The 17058-nt window shown below is 42.1% G+C and overlaps 1 protein-coding gene across 1 annotated transcript in view; it reads left to right on the top strand.

Moving 5' to 3' along the window:
• Positions 1 to 17058, top strand: part of NET1 (neuroepithelial cell transforming 1) — a 63850-nt gene that overhangs the window by 25928 nt on the left and 20864 nt on the right. Inside the window, exon 3 of the mRNA XM_006772629.2 lies at positions 7158 to 7217. Coding sequence (XP_006772692.1) covers positions 7158 to 7217 — 60 coding nt within the window. The remainder of the gene's footprint in view (positions 1 to 7157; positions 7218 to 17058) is intronic.

Genomic DNA, 17058 nt, shown 5'->3' with positions numbered 1-17058 from the left:
AACCAAGGTACATGCCCTTGACCGGAATTGAACCCGGGACCCCTGAGTCCGCAGGCTGATGCTCTATCCACTGAGCCAAATCAGTTAGGGCTATAAGATCATTTTCTTGAATAATTGGTGTTTATTGCACACAACATCATATTTAAAATTGTTTTTCTTGAGATATCAATATTATTGCTGTAACATTATTATATTTAAGATCGTTTTTCTTGAAATATTTAAAAACAAAACAAAAATTAAGCATCCACCTCAAGAGGTTAGGAAAAGAACAATGAAGTAACTCAAAGAAATAGAAGGAAAAGTAATAGTGAGAAAAAATAAAATTTACCCATGAAATTCTTGACAAACCATTTATAGAACAGAAAACTTCCTTAGTCTGAGACTTTTCACAAACAACAAACATGATGGTAATGGTAAAATGTTTAAATATATCTTTCAAATTTAGGAAAATAGTCTACTATAACTGTGTCTGTTTAGCATTATACTAGTACTCCTTGACAGCACAGTAAGACTGGAAAACAAGTGATATACAAATTAGAAAAGGAAGGACAGTATGATTTCATTTCTTAGAGAAAACATAATTGTCTACATAGAATATCCATAAGAGAATATTAATAGCAGCTATTAGAACTAATAAAGAGTTCAAGCAAGGTTACTGACTATAAACATTATCAAAAGATATCAGGCCCTAGCCTGATTTGCTCAGTGGATAGAGCATCGGCCTGTGGACTGAAGGTTCCCAGGTTCGATCTGGTTATGGGCAGATGGCTGGGTTGTGGGCTTGATCCCCAGTTGGGGGCGTGCAGCAGCCAATCAATGATTCTCTCTCATCATTGATGTTTCTATCTCTTCCTCTCCCTTTCTCTCTGAAATAAAGATATATTTTTAAAAAAGGTATCAGTATCTTCCAAGAAGACATACAAATGGCTAACAGATATTTGAAAAGATGTTCAACTTCCCTAGCTCTTAGGGAAATGAAAACTACAATGAGATACCACCTCAAACCTGTTAGAATGGCTATTATCAACAAAATCTTATCCCATATAATAAAAAAACTAATTTGCAAATTGTTGCCTTGGGAGTTCAACCACTTGCTATAATGTGTGTTGACCACCAGGGGGTGGCATGGAATGAAGGAAGGCCCTGGCCGGCAGCTGGGGGAAGGAAGGCCCCAATTGGCTTTGATCGCCGGCCAGGCCTAGGGACCCTACCCGTGCACGAATTTTGTGCGCCAGGCCTCTAGTAGGTAATAAGTATTGTGGAGAAGTAGTGAAAAGGGAACCCTCATTCACTGTTGCTAGGACTGTAGACTAGTACAGCCACTTTGGAAAACAGTCTGGCAATTTCTCAAAAAATTAAGAATAGACTAACCATAGAACCCAGCAATCCCTCTCCTGGGTATGTACCTGAAAATATGTATCCACCAAGATATATACACCCCTGTGTTCATTGCACCATTATTCACATTGGCTAATACATGGAGACAACCAAAGTGTCCTTCGATAGAGGATTGGATAAAGAAGATGTGGTAAATATATATAACTAGAGGCCCAATGCATGAAATTCGTGCATGGGGTTTGGCCCTCACAGCTCTGGCTGCCTCAGCCAGCCCTCACAGCCCCTCTCAGCCTCGGCCTGCCCTCACTGCCCCTTGCAGCCTCGGCCAGCCCTTGCAGCCCCTCACAGCCTTGCCCAGCCATCACACCCTTGGCTTCGTCCGGAAGTTTGTCTGAAAGGATGTCTGGAAGGTCGTTCAGCTCTTCAGTCTAATTAGCATATTAGCTTTTTATATAGGATGGAATACTACTCAGCCATCATATAAGATAGAATACTGCTATTTGCAACACATGAATGGATCTTGAAGATATTATGCTAAGTGAAATAAGTCAGAAAAAACTAAGAACCACATGACTTCACCCATATGTGGGTTATAAAACTGAAACCCATGGAGACAGACAAGAGTGTGATGGTTACCAGAGAGAAGGAGGTGGTGGGATGGATCGTGGAGTTGGAGTTGACCTAATAAATGGTGACAGAAGAGTGTTCGATTTTGGGTGGTGTGCACACAGTGCAATATACAGATCTTGTATCATAGAAATGTATACTTGAAACATATATGATCCTATTAACCAATGTCATCCCAATAAACTTAATTTTTTTTAAAAATCAATAGAATCCTAATATATAAAGAACCTGGGTCCGTCATGACTGAAACATCAGGACGGAAAACTGAGCACCAGGCTAGGGTCCCAGTTGGTGTGGCCCAGGGCAGGAGTCAGTCCTGGGTCCCAGCTGCCCACAATGGGAATCTATCCTGGGTCCCGGCCGCCCATGGTGGAAGTCAGTCCTGGGTCCCGGCCACCCGTGGCACGGTGGCGGGATGGAGCTGTGGGAATGGAGCCATGCTGCCATTGGACTGCCCTCTGGGTCCCTACCCCTGCCCACATGCTCTTGGCAACCAGAGCCATGCTGTGATGGGACTGGACCCTACCCGAAGGGTCCTGGATTGTGAGAGCTTGCAGGCTGGGCTGAGAGTCCCACCTGAGTGCACGAATTTTCATGCACCGGGCCTCTCGTATATACATACTAGCAGTAAACAGTTAAATGTAACTTTAACACTAGATTGCCCACGGAAGTCATTTTGACTGCTTTTTAATTTCAATTAGAAAAACGATGTATTTAATGACACAATTTCTTAGAATTTTGTGACTTTTTGTACACCATATAAATGCATTTATTAATAATTGTAGTTACCTACCCCTCCTTCATTTCTGATATATATATATATATGTGTGTGTGTGTGTTATACCTATATTGCCCAAAAGCAGTCATTTTGACTGCTTTTGGGCAATATAGGTATATACTAAGTTTCAGTCTTTCTAGTTTTAAAGATGCATCTTACCTAATAATAGACAAACATGTAAATTGACTGTGCCTTCGCTATACTAACCAGCCAATCAGGAGATTATGCAAATTAACCCAACAAAGATGGAGGTTAATTTGCATAAGTAGGCTCCAAGCGGCAGAGCTAAGCCTGACGACCCCGGGGCCGGAGCAGCGAAGCCTGATGGCTCCGGGGCCGGCTCCAGCCAGAGCCCGGCCAGAGCGAAGGCCTGGGTCCTGGGTGACAGAGGCAAACTGGTGCCAGCAGCCAAGGGAAGGGAAGGCCTATTGCACAAATCTCTTCGTGCAACAGGCCTCTAGCTTATTATAATAAAAACAATTTTAAAATCTAGGAATAAACCTATGAAAAGATCTTCAAGACTTTTTTTTTAAAGATCTCTAAGACTTTATGGGAAATACTAGAGTCCCGGTGCACAAAATTCATGCACTGGTAGGGTCCCTAGACCTGGATGGTGATCTGGGCCAATTGGGGCCTTCTGGCTGCTGGCCAGGGCCTTTTTTCCCTGGCTGCCGGCCGGGGCCTGCCTTCGTTCTGCACCGCCCCATGGTGGTCAACGCACATCATAGCAAGCGATTGAACTCTCAGTCGAACTCCCAAAGGGACACATATTAGCCTTTTATATATGTAGATTGGAAAGCATTAGTAAAGAACATAGGACACTTAGTTACATGGTGATATACCACATTCAGACAAGGAAATAAGAGCATAAAAATGTCAATTCTTGCCCTAACCAGTTTGACTCAGTGGATGGAGCATCGGCCTGTGGTCTGAAGGGTCCCAGGTTTAATTCCATTCAAGGGCATGTACCTTGGTTGTGGGCACATCCCCAGTAGGGGGTGTGCAGGAGGAAGCTGATTGATGTTTCTCTCTCATTGATGTTTCTAACTCTCTATCCCTCTCACTTCCTCTCTGTAAAAAATCAATAAAATATATTCTTTAAAAAAATGTCAATTCTTCTCCAAATTAATAAATTCAGAGTGTAGTTCTGATAGAAATCCCATTAGAGTATAATAGATGTCATTCTCAGTTCACATGGAAAAATAGAAAACCCAGAACAGTGAATGTAGTGTACAAGTTGAGGAGCATATGAATTACTGTATTAGTTACTAAGCATTACTACCAAGGTACTATAATTACACAGCATAATATGAGTGCAGGTATGGATAAATAAACCAATGGAACAAAACAGAGAACCCAGAAACTGACCTATGTATATTTGAGAACTTACTATATTGTAAGCATTATGTAGAAATGGTGCTATCAATAAATAGTATCAGGAGTGGACTGACATGTTAGTTATTACCTTGTACCACATACAAAAGTAAAATTCTAGATGGATTGAATATATAAATATGAAACATTATTTTACCTTTAAAATAATGAAAAGAAAATATAGTAGGATGTTTTGAAATCTGTTAAATTTCTTTATATATAGCTACTAGAGGCCCAGTGCACGAAATTCATGCATTGGGGTGTCCCTCAGCCCAGCCTGACCCCTCTCACAGTCTTGGAGCCCTCAGGGGATGTTCTACTGATGGCTTAGGCCCACTCCCCAGGCCGAAACCGTAGTCTGGCATCCCTCTGCGGGCTGATCAGGGGAAGGCGCCACCCCCATCACCCAGCTGCTGCTGCACTGCCAGCTGCCAAGGTGTTTTCATCAACACAGACTCCAGTCCCTTCACCACAAAAAAATGACAACTTTCTCTAGGCATTTTCAAGATGTTTCTTTCATAGGATATGACATTTCTTTTTTTTTATCCTCACCTGACAGTATTTTTCCACTGATTTTTAGAGAGTGTGGAAGAGAGAGGGAAAGACAGAGAGAAACATCAATGTGAGAGGGACACTTCAATTGGTTGCCTCCTGCATGAGCCCTGACCTGTGCCCTGGCCAGGGAAGAGCCTGCAACCCAGGTACATGTCCTTGATCAGAATCAAAACCAGACCCTGCGGTCCACAGGCTGAGGCTCTATCCACTGAGCCAAACTGGCTTGGGCAGGATATGACATTTCTCAAGCCCTCCAGCAGCGAACCTTTGTTTTTCCTCCAGGAGTGAAGTAGAAAAACTCTAAATCACCTTCTTGGATTCTTATTACCGAAGTTATCAAGAACACTGCAAGTGGTGTACCAGGAACTTAGCCAATGAGCTGTAAGAAAAGGTGTTTCCTCTGCAGCTCAAGCACATAGGAAGGCCTGCTGGGGCACTGTCCTCTGGCGGCGGTGGCCTGGGCATGCCCCCCCCGCCTCTTCGCTTCTGCTCAGAGGCCTGCTGGGGCCAGTGGGCAGTGGCGGCAGCCTGGGAAGGCCCCCCCTACCTCTCCACTCCCGCTTCTGGGCCTGCTGGGGCACTGTCTCTTGGAGGTGGCGGCTTGGGCACACCCCCCTGGCTCTCTGCTCCCACTTGCCTCACAGCGCAAGCAGTCACCTCCCACCCATCTACGCGCACAACCTCCTCCTGCTCCTGTCATGACTGGATATATATATATATATATATATATATATATGTAAATGTGTATATGTATAGATACATATATATAAATATATAGACATATTCATATATATACATGTGCCTACATACATGTACAATCCTATATAATAAAAGCCGAATATGCTAAGTATCTGGTCATCCAGTTGTCTGATCAACCAATCAAAGTGTAATATGCTAATGATATGCTAAGGCTGCTCAACCACTTGCTATGATGTGCACTGACTACCAGGGGGCAGACAGTTGACCGGTAGGCCAGTCTCTATGAGATGCACTGACCCACAGGGTGCAGACACTCCAACCGGTATGTTTGTTTGCTGCTAGGGTCCAGCCGATTCGGACTGAGATGGGGTAGACACATCCTGAAGCCCTCCCACGGTCCTTCCCCGGCTGGCCAACCTCCCACGTCCCTGGCCCCAATCATGCACCAGTGGGGTCCCTCACCTTGGCCTGCACCCTCGCAATCCATACTGAAGGCTTCCCCCACTTGAAGGCTTCTCCTACTCCCACCCCCCCAAGTGCATGAATTTCATGCACTGGGCCTCTAGTTTCATATAAGTACCTAAGTATGGTTATGTACTAATATGTGCTTTTTTTCCCCCTCAGTACAATCCTTTTGCAATAGTTTGTGCTCCCATTTTCCTCTCTGTATTCATCTTTCTATCCGCCAACTTCCAGTCTAACCCATGTCAACAACACCATTATGTATCCCTCAATATTTTTTTCATATACTTATTTACAAATAACAGCCTCACAAATAAGATACACATATGCAGGATTTTTGCTTAGTTTGCTTTTCAAAGTTAGGATCATATTATTCGTACTTTTCTGCATCTTCTGGATATGACCTTAGGATTAATTAAGATTTCTTAAATTCTATCACCTCATTTTGCAGTTTTTCTAATTTTGATTTATATTGTTCTTTCATGTTTTCTTCTGTCATTTTCTTCATGTCTTGCAGCTAAATTTGAAGTAGTACATTATAGTTTTTCTCTGCCTCTTTGAGCATATTCTTCTAAGGTTCCTTCATTCCGTGTGGGATTGTTACTCTGTCCCTTATTGTCTTTCTTCTTAGAGTTATTTTGTATAGGATTTGACTTGGAGGATTTTCTGTTCATTTTAATGTGAATGTAGCTTTCCTGAATTTTTAACAAAGAGACTTGGTTCAGATAGTTTTTCTAACTTCATGGAGCTCCCTCTTGGTTTCATGATGGCTTGCTTCTGAGACTTTCAGGCTCCACATATTTTCCCCACTTCTGTCTGGACTTTTTCTTTTTTCCTATTTCCCCTTTTCCCTGTCTTGCTCAATTGTGATTCTACTCACACCAGTTTCTCCTCAAAGTGGGTGATTATGTGGGGCCATGAAAAAAGCCTATTTTTTTCTAGTGAAGACTTCCTTTCTCCCATAGAATAAAAGTGTTCATTTTTTTTAAAGAAACTTAATTGCTTTTATGTATAAAATATACTTACTTTTTCTCTAACTGGTACAAACAGCCCTTGACTTACACAAGAGCACTGTTCTCAAAAATTTTACATAAGTTTTTTAATAGAGTGGAATCACTTCACAAGAGATAATTTATTCTGGGAGTACTATTTAAACAGTATATATGGTAGAGATAATTTATGAACATTCCTCATAAAAATATTCTTCTGAATACAGCCAAAGGCTTCACTTTTTAAAGTAATTTTTCTAGTTGTATGGAGTCTTTGTTTAATGGGGTAACATGCATTCCTTTTATATAAGAATGAGATTTTCTTTGTCTTACAGAAAAGAAAACGAAGAGCAAAAGATGATGATGTCGTAAGCCTTAGCAGCCTTGATCTGAAGGTAAGCCTTACTGCTCTGTCAAAAAAAAGCATTTAACAGTATGCAGGTAGCATTTATTTCGATGCTATAATAACAATAAGTGCTTTTTTTGCATTTTTTAAGTATTAAATTAAATGATATTGGCTCTTACAGATACTAGTAGCCTCTTTTTTGTGTTCTGCTTTATTAAGAATGAGAAGACCTCCCTCAGAACAATGTTAGGTTATAACTGGTGGTAACAAATTCAAATGTCTAAGGAGACTAGCCTAGAATATATGCAGAGAAAGGAAGTAGGATAGGGACTGTTGAAAGAGTGCCATACCCTTCCTGAAAGAGGAAGCTGCTACTGTGCTCAAGCCCATTGCTGCAGGTAGAACTATCAAATTTGGATTTTATGTGAAATCTAATGAATTTTAAAAATTGGGTCAAATTTTTTCTAAAAAAAACCATATAAGCCAAATAACTCATCTACAAATCAGATGCTATCCATGAGTTCTCAGTGTATGACCTATGAAAAACTAAAGCTCAGTGCATACTTGAAAATAATTATGTCCTTTGGTGTAAAATTGTAGTTAAGTCCAAAAGCTTGGTATCTTTAGAATTATTTATTACATTTTTATCATTTGGCAAATTTTATCAAACTATCTTGGTTTTAAGGAACCTTTTTTTATTTTATTTATTTGTTAATCCTCCCCTGTGGGTATTTTTTCCATTGATTTTTAGAAAGAAGTGGAAGGGATGGGGGGGAGAGAGAGGAACATTGATTTGAGACACATCTATTGGCAGCCTCCTTCATGCACCCTGACCAGGGCCGGGCATCCAGCCTATAACTGAGGTGTAGGTGCCTTTGACCAGAATCCAACCCACAACTTTTTAGTCCATGGGCCAATGCTCTAACCACTGAATGAACCAGCCAGGGCTAAGGAACCTTTTTTAAAGATCATTATGAAAAAGGTATACATTTTAGTGAGATTTTAAAAAATAGTTTGACATTGTGTTCAATGATAGCGGTTGCTTTTTAAAGACAAGGTATTTTCTAAAACTTAAATTTGTATAGGTCTGCCATTAACATTTCAGCAAATCTAGCAAGTTGGTGTGAGTGCGTGTGTGCATGCGTGCGTTTGTGCACATGCACACACATATACACATAATGTTATAGAATTGTGTGTTTTTGCAAAACAGCTTCAATTACATTTTTAAATCTTGTACTCAAAGAAAGAAGTATGAAATGGCAATCCTGGGTATTTTTAGGTATGCCCTAGACCTTGTGTCATTTCATCTGTATCATCAGATTCAGTGCCCATACTTTCCTTGATTGCCTTTTTTTTTTTTTTTCAGTTGATCAGCATGGTTAGGTTCTCTTCTCTTTCTCTCCTCCTTGATTTTCTTATACAATTTTTTTTTCATTTTGTCTGTTTGAATTTCAATTCATATAAGGCCCATACATTGTGATTGATTATATCTCTTAAGTATCTTTTAAACTGTAGGTTTCCTCTCTAACTCTTTGTTTTCTTGTCATTTTGTTGTTGCTGAAGGAACATTTTTTTTCCTGTAGAACTTTCCATAGCCTGAATATTCATGATTGCATCCCCCTGGTATTGTTTCCTATGTTCCTCTATTTCTTGTACTTATGATAAATTGGTAGTTAGATGTAGAAGTTGTTTGTTTTGGGCTGTGTACTTCCTTCAGAGGGTATATCATGTCTCTTTGTGATGTTTTCAAAATTAATTATTATTGCTTAGATCAGTTTACTTATTGGAGGTTGCAATATTATAATATTGTGCCTTTATCAATCCTCAGTTTATTATCTGGAATATTTCTGTAAAGAGAAAATTCCCTTCATCAACCATTTGGTCACTTCAAGGTACTGATCTATATTAATAATACAGGAATATGCAAATTGCCCAGGATGCCATCACAGTAACAGTAACAACCAGCAGGCTGACCAGGCTGACAGAGGGGGGCAGTTGGGGGCAACTAGGCCAGCAAAGGGGTCAGTAAGGGGTGACCAGGCTAGCAGGGGGAGCAGTTAGGGGCAATCAATTTGGCAGGCAGAGGCAGTTAGGGGTGATCAGGCTGGCAGGCGGGGTAGTTAGGGACAATCAGGCAGGCAGGCAGGTGAGCAGTTAGGAGCCAGCAGTCCTGGATTGTGAGAGGGATGTTCGACTGCCGGGGATCGGGCTTAAACCGACAGTCTGACATCCCCTAAGGAGTCCCGGATTGGAGAGTACAGGCTGGGCTGAGGGGAGCCCATCCTACCCCCCACCCCCGTCCACAAATTTCATGCACTGGGCCTCTAGTTTATAATAAAGACAGGACAAGTGCTTGATTCCTTTCCCTTACCACTTTTCAAAAATAATGAGTTTTAGTCATTCATATTCTTTAAAAGTAACTGATTTTTTCTTTATAATATTATATGAAATCATGGATGTGAACATATTTGTTGTATTTTGACCCATTTTTATTATTACTCTCAGTATTCTCAAATTATCCCTTCTTTGGTCACTAGAGGCTACCTCATGATGGCTCCTGTGTCCATCTCCCTCCACCACCTCCCCCAGCTTTATTAAGATATTAGAGTCCTGATGCACGAAGATTCGTGCAAGAGTGGGCCTTCCTTCCCCTGGATACTGGCACCGTCTTCGCTCCGGCCAGAGCCACCTTTCTGCCTTTGTTCAGGCCCAGAGCCACCTTTCAGCCTTCCCAAACTGCCCAGAGACCCGGATCTGCCTTTCTGCCTTCGTTTCTGCCTGGAGCCGCCTTTCCGCCTTCCCACACTGCCTAGAGGCCCAGAGCGGCTGGGACAGTGTGAAACGCCTGTGTCATCACCATGGCGATGACACAAGTGTCCTGCCCTACCCCACGGCCGCTCGGCATCTGCCTATGCAAGTTAACCCGCCATCTTTGTTCGGTTGATTTGCATACTCACTCCTGATTGGTTGGTGGGTGTCACAAAGGTATGGTCAATTTGCATCTTTCTCTTTTATTAGTGTAGATTCTTTATATGTAACATGGTGTAAATTTAAGGTGTACAATGTGTTGATTTCCCACATCCTTTTGACATATCTAGAGGCTTAATAATCTCCTTTTCTTCCTGATTGACAAATTATTCCAGGCTCTAGGACAACAGTCTGTGTTACTACAAATTAATACAAATGATATGATTACTGAAAACATTTTATGTTTTATTTTTCAGGGATTTTTTTGTGCCATTTTTTTATTCCACACCTGTAGTTGATCGTTTTTAAAAGTTCTAATTTCCTTGGAAAATGGTAGAGGTTAAAATCTGGGCATTATCAACTACTTGCTACTGGATTGACTGTTGATTCTAGGCCTTTTTAATGACAGAAGGAAATATATATAATCTTTCAGATAAAATTAGGAGTTTATGTTGATATTTTAAATTCAAGGCTAAAGATTTTTACTTAATCTCATCAATTTTATTGATCTCTTTCAACTGCACTGAAAATCTTGGTTTTGGGAATACTGACATAATTACTTATTTGATTTACCCATGGTTCTAGGACAACAGTGTACATTACTAAAAATTACTATAAATGATACAGTTACTGAAAACATTTTATGTTTTATTTTTCAGGGGTTTTTGTTTATTTGTTTTGACACACAGACTATATATAGTAAGGATGTGAAAATCCCTATTTTTAAATTACTGAACTAGTTCTTTTCTATGTGTATAATGGCAGTAACTCACTGCCATTATGAGTGACTGCACACAACATTTTGTGTTGGCCCTTTAAGATGATGCCTGCATTTCCAGCTGTCTCCCAGGTAGACAGTAACCCTGCTGCTTTTCACAGCCAGATGTTATGTGGGCACTGTTCTCAGTTCTGGTGCTCTGGGCAGGGGAGCCCAGATTGGAATTTAGATCCCAGAGTTCTCTGTGGGCGCCCGGCCAGCCTTTTCATGCCTTCAGCACTTCCTACCAGTCTCTATGTGGTATCCACTTTTCGTCCTTGGTTATCAGGGTTCTTTCCAGCTAGTCTTCAGTTGGTTTTTCAGGGTGGTTTTTCTGTATTTTAGTTGGATTTTCAGTTTGGCCCTGGGAGAGTATCAGTGTAGCCTCCACTTACTCTGCTGCCATTTTGGAATTTCTAGAGTATTTACTTCTTGCTTTGACAAAACTATTAAAATATAGCACACTGACTGACTCCTCTTTAGGGGAAAAAGGGTTATATGTACAGCTATGGAGAGTTACAGTCCTCCTTTACATACAAAGGAAAATATTAATTAAACAAGTGCTTCATTGATCAAAAAAGGGCTAAGAACTACAAGCATTTATTCCCAGTGTACATCAGACCCAAGAAACCCAGATCATAACCTCTTGGCACCTGTCACTAAGAAATGTACAGTCTTTAATTAGACTGACTTCTCCCTATCTGCATGGGAAAACCACACAGAGTGCAGAGGACTACACGTTGGGAATTCGGACTGTGTTCAGATGCTCTTGGCTTTGCCTAGACTTTTTGCTCCATAGAAAGCCTAGACTTTTCACCACACCCAGGCACAGATAGGAGCCATCTTCCTGAGACAGAACTTGTCTTTGACCGGAGAACTGCTTCCAGAAAGGGTTAGAAGAGTTCCCTGGTCTCATCCCCACCACTCACCACAATCTATTTAGCAGCTTTTAGCAGAGCCAAGCATGGCCCTACACCTGAGAGGGAAGGCAGGCACAAAGCATGGGTGCCAACCAAGATTGCAAAGCACAAACCTAAACTATCCACCCTTCCCCCAGACCCACCTCCACCACAGATATTCTTGATTTAAGGCTGTTTTGGGACAACATCAAAGCTTACTGAGGGAAAGTGCCCTTGAATTGCCTACAGCTATGTCACTTCTCTAAGGACTGCAGAATTACCAGGTGGGCCCTCACTGCTGCCCAGCAGCACAGGAGCAGGGCAGGAGGACTGCTGCCCCAAAGGAAGAAGAAGGAAAGCTGATTATATGGGACATGTCCCCTTTCCAGAATCTTGCACTCTAAGAGGCTAATTCTATCTCTTAAGGGGAGGGTCCATGATTTGTTTGTTTGTTTTGGGAATGGGGAATTTTTGGAACCCTGAGTCTGGATTTCCCTGTGCTAGCCAAGGACAAGAGATTATCTGGAGGACCAGGTCCCAGAAGGGGCTTTCAAGTGCTGTGGCTCAGAGCAGGCTTTGGCTTTGACCACAGCAATAGGACTCTGGCCAGTCTGCACTTTTATGCCTGAAGGTGGGAGGCCCGGGAAGCACTACACAGCCTGATGGAGAGGCAAACCCATGACAGTGCAGGGAGCCTTAGACAATCTGGAGCAAATTAGAAATAGGATCCCCTGGGAGAGAACATGCTGGCCACCCATCCCCAGCTTCTCCCTTCTCACTTGCCTCAGAAGAACATACCTTCCTTCCCAAAGTAGAGGCCCTTTTACTATAATCCATTTACTGTGCCCCTCCCTCCTTCCAAATGTCAATTCCATTTGTCCGTGAGGTGGAACTTGCCCAGTCCCTTGCAGGAGGGAGAGAGCACCTGGGGTATGGCTCTCAGGGAAGATGCTTCCAGCCTCCTCAGCAGCAAAGGTTTTTCTAACCAGCTCTGATGTGGCAGTGGCATGAGGAATGATCACCAATGGCTCTTTTCCATACATTATCTCGGCCTCCACTCCAGCCTCCTGCCATCCTGAGAAACCACGCCAACCCTCAGCAACACCTAGCAACAGGCAGCTAGCTCTATAGTTACAGGGGGTCTGACAATCTCTGGTATTCCATTTAAAACCATTTTTTTCCTTTTTTTTTTTTTTTTAAGACAACCAGGGTATTTTTTTTTCTTTCTGGGGAGGCAGAGAGAAGATGGAAAAGGGAGGGGGGAAAAAACAGGGAAGAAAACTCAAATCTACAATCGGTGGTATGTCCCATATTTCTGTCACTCTGCACAGGTGGTTCCAAGCCCCCATTCCAAAGTGCACTGGCCTCTCCATCTCTTATGGCTGCTTTTAGCAACCCTACAATGGCAGTCCCTGACCAGGTAGCTTAGTTGGTTAGAGCATTCTCCCAATACACCAGTGTTGCCCCAAACAGAGCACTTGTAAGAATCAACCAATGAATACATAAATAAATGCATAAATAAATGATTTTTAAAAACAACATTATAGTGTCAAAAGTTGAATAGTTGTGACAGACTAAATGACCTGCAAAGACTAAAATATTTACTTAGAAAAAGTTTGCTGACCGTTCTTTCAGAATTGAGTGAATTCAGAGGAAATGTTCATGGGTACCATATTCCCTGAGTGATTTGAATGTGCATATCAGTTTGTTTGCAATCTTTATACTTTAAAGTTAGTTTGAATGGAGATGAGATCCATGCCTCACATTTTCTTTCCTTGAATTTATTAAATATTATAACTCCATTGTTTTCTGGCATAAAGAGCCAGTCTTGAAAAGTTGGCTTGTTTTGCCTTCCCTCCCTGCTCTTTATACTTAGTTTGGATTTTTTTTTTTAACTCATCTTCCTTTTTATCTCATTTTTCTCTTAATGTGTTAGTCATTGGTTTTTTTCCTTATCCTAAAATAACTTTTTTTATTTTTAATTCTTAGTTATATCACCTTTCTTTGTTCACCTAATTTCTGAGTTTTATGTTCTTTCATAGCTTCTGTAATTTTCTTTATGCTATAGAATAGCTTTATGCTACTTCACAGAATAATGATTCTTTTCTGTTGCTCACTTTTTAGGGCCTGTATTTCCTGTAATTTTAGGCCAAGATAGCCTATTTTCAGCTTCATAACTCTAGAGCTCACTCTTCTATTGTTTTCACCAAATGATTTTTAAAAATTCATTCCCCCAGCCTGGCTGGTGTGGCTCAGTTGGAGCATCATCCCATAAACCGAAAGATGGAAGGTTTGATTCCAGATCAGGGATAAAATAAATAAGCCCTGGCTGTGGCTCAGCAGATAGAGCATTGGTCTGCTCACAGAAAGGTCTCAGGTTCTATTATCGGTCATGGGCATGTACTGGGTTGCAGGTTTGATCTCCAGTCGCAGTTGGGGCTCATGCAGGAGGCAACCAATTGATGTGTCTCTCTCACATTGGTGTTGCTCTCCCTGCCACCCCTTCCTTTCCTTCTACTCTCTTTAAAAAGCAATGAAAAGAATATCCTTGGGTGAGGATTAAAATAAATAAGTAAATAAATAAACAAATAAATATTCATCCTTGTGCTTTCTGAGATCTTTCCTTTCTGCTCCCTTCTCTTTTATCTGGACTTTTTCTTGTCTTTGCTGTTACTGCCCTCTTCTGTTCAATTTGGATCCTAATCCTAGCAGTTTTTCTCATAGCAGTGTTAGTTTTGAGAACATAAATGGCCCAGATTGCTTCAACACCTATAGACCCCTTATATAGCAGTGTTCTTGCCCTTAGCCTAAGAATTTGATCCTTAGTGTTCTTTCCATGTTAGACCACTGTTCTCAGACTAGCATGCCATTGTTGGGGTTCTCCTGTTCTCTGGGCCATTAGAGAAGCCCATTTGCCTTACTTTTGCTTCTTTGTGCACAAAGACTTGATACCATGTGGGTGCATAGCTGAATATCACTAAAAAAGGTTTCGGAGGAAACATTGTCCCTTCATTTTGTTGTAGATTAGGTTTTCTGTTTTATTACGCTAGTTGCTCTATCTGCTTTTTTTTTTCTTTAAAGAGTGAAGACCTGTCAAAGATCCTATGTAATAAAAGGCTAGTATGCAAATCAACTGAATGGTGGGATGACTGGTTGCTGTGATATGCACTGACCACCAGGGGGCAGACGCTCAACACAGAAGCTGCCCCCTGACACTCAAGGGTACAAATTTTGTGCACCAGGCTTCTAGTTTAATATATTAATGAGTGAACTGGCAGAATAGTAAAGCTGGTTAAAGGACTGTAGGAAACAGTGTTTACTTGGGCTGCTAGCACACCAGGCTCTACTGTTCAAACAGCAAGTATTTCCTGCCTTGGAAAGCATAGCCTAGCTTCAGAACCTTAGGGACTTCATTGCAATCCTCTTCCTGGCCTTGCTGGAGACAGCACACAGCATCCTTGTCTACCATAGATACCTCAACATTAATCAGAATGCTGGGTCACATGGCATGAGCAGCAGAGCACCTTGCACCACAGCCTGCACCTACTACAGAACTACAGAGACTTCTCTTGCTCTGGATCCCATTCAAAACTGTCAGTGTTTCAGTTTATTCTATTAATGGGTCAGAGCAGAATTTCCATTTGGAAATGCAGTATATGCTTCCTCCAACAGATAGAGTTCTACCAAGTACCATGCCCTTTTCTTAATACTAGAGCATGCGAAATGCAGTAACTTGTCCTTTACCTTAGAGGGGAGATTCCAGGCCTGGTATACTAGTAGCCCTGCATTTTCCTGGCATGCATTTGACTTCCTATCGTGTCCAGAATATTTGCCATTTCCTGTTCACCAAGTCCTGTTAGTATGATGTCAACAGTATATTAGACTAACATTACGCTCTGTGGATATCAAAGTCCATGTGGACACTCTGGGACAGAGAACAGAAAGTTAATAGCCTCAGGACATGACATACAGATTGCTGTCCTTCCCATGTAAAAGCTAACTACTTTTGGTCCTCCTTATTAATAGGAATTGAAAAGAAACAGGGGCCAGATCCTAGCTATATACCAAATGCTGGAGGATGTATTGATCTGTTCCAGTAAAGGTTCTACATAGCAGAGATTAAAGTTTAAGTTAGGAGAAACCAAGATGGCGGCATAGGTAAACACCTGAAATTGTTGCCTCACACAACCACTTCAAAACTACAACTAAAAGACAAAACGGACATCATCCAGAACCACAGGAAGGCTGGCTGAGTGGTAATTCTACAACTAGAAGGAAAGAGAAAAGCACATGGAGACTCAGAGGAGGTGCGGAAGTAAAGTGCAGAGGTACGGAGGCTCGCGCGGAAAGGGCTGGCAACTGAAGACGCGGTTGTCTTTTTCAATCAGGAGGGAGACACACGCTCCCGCTCTGAACTCCAGTTCCTGGCAAGTCTTTGGGGACCCAGACTCATATGGGGAGAAACTGGACTGTCTCGCATCGTGCAGAACTTGAGGGTGGCTTTCTCTCAGAGGTGCCTGCAGCCATTACCGCAGGACACTGAGACCCGGGGCCTCTTAGGGCAAGGCTGAGGATCAGTCATAGCTGTTTGCTCCACTCTGTTGATTCCCTGAGACCCCGCCCCACCCAAGCTGTGCACAGAGGCTTTTGCATATGAATGACCTGGCCCTTTGCTATGTAAAATTACCTAACAAACTGCAACTGGGTCAGGGAGACCCAGAACTTCCAAAAGAAGGCCCAAGGCCCCACAGCAGCTTGCATTGCTTCACAGCTGGGCCTCATCTGGGCACCTCCAAATCCCAAACAAGAGGAATCTGCAGATCTCTATGTAGTTCCTGTTGGGTAGCCTCAGGAAGAGCCTAATTAGCACCTCCTTAGAGATCCAAGTGCCAGTGTACCCAGTGGTCAGAGTGGGACCATCCAGATTACAACTCCTCAAATCCATAAGGGACACACTCAGGGAGCAGGCTCAATGAGCACCAAAGCCCCACTGAAGCAAGTCTTGCTCCATAAGGGTGTCTCTAGGACAGACGTTCTCCCACTGCAGACACAGCTGATTCTCACAGCCAATTGGCCGGGGGGTCAATTCCTCCCAGTGATACCTACAACAAACAATCAAGGCTTAACTACAACAGGACTACAACAAGACTGTCCACAAAGGGATGCACCAAGAGTGTCCACCTCAGGTAATTGGGGAGGCTGAGCCACTGGGCCCTATAGGACACCTAGCACACAAAGCCACTCTACCAACACAGGGAAGCATAAAA

Source organism: Myotis davidii, unplaced genomic scaffold, assembly GCF_000327345.1.
Source record: "Myotis davidii unplaced genomic scaffold, ASM32734v1 scaffold544, whole genome shotgun sequence".
Lineage (NCBI taxonomy): Eukaryota > Metazoa > Chordata > Mammalia > Chiroptera > Vespertilionidae > Myotis > Myotis davidii.
The sequence above is the reverse complement of the archived record's forward strand: the minus strand, read 5'-3'. Positions and strand labels throughout refer to the sequence as shown.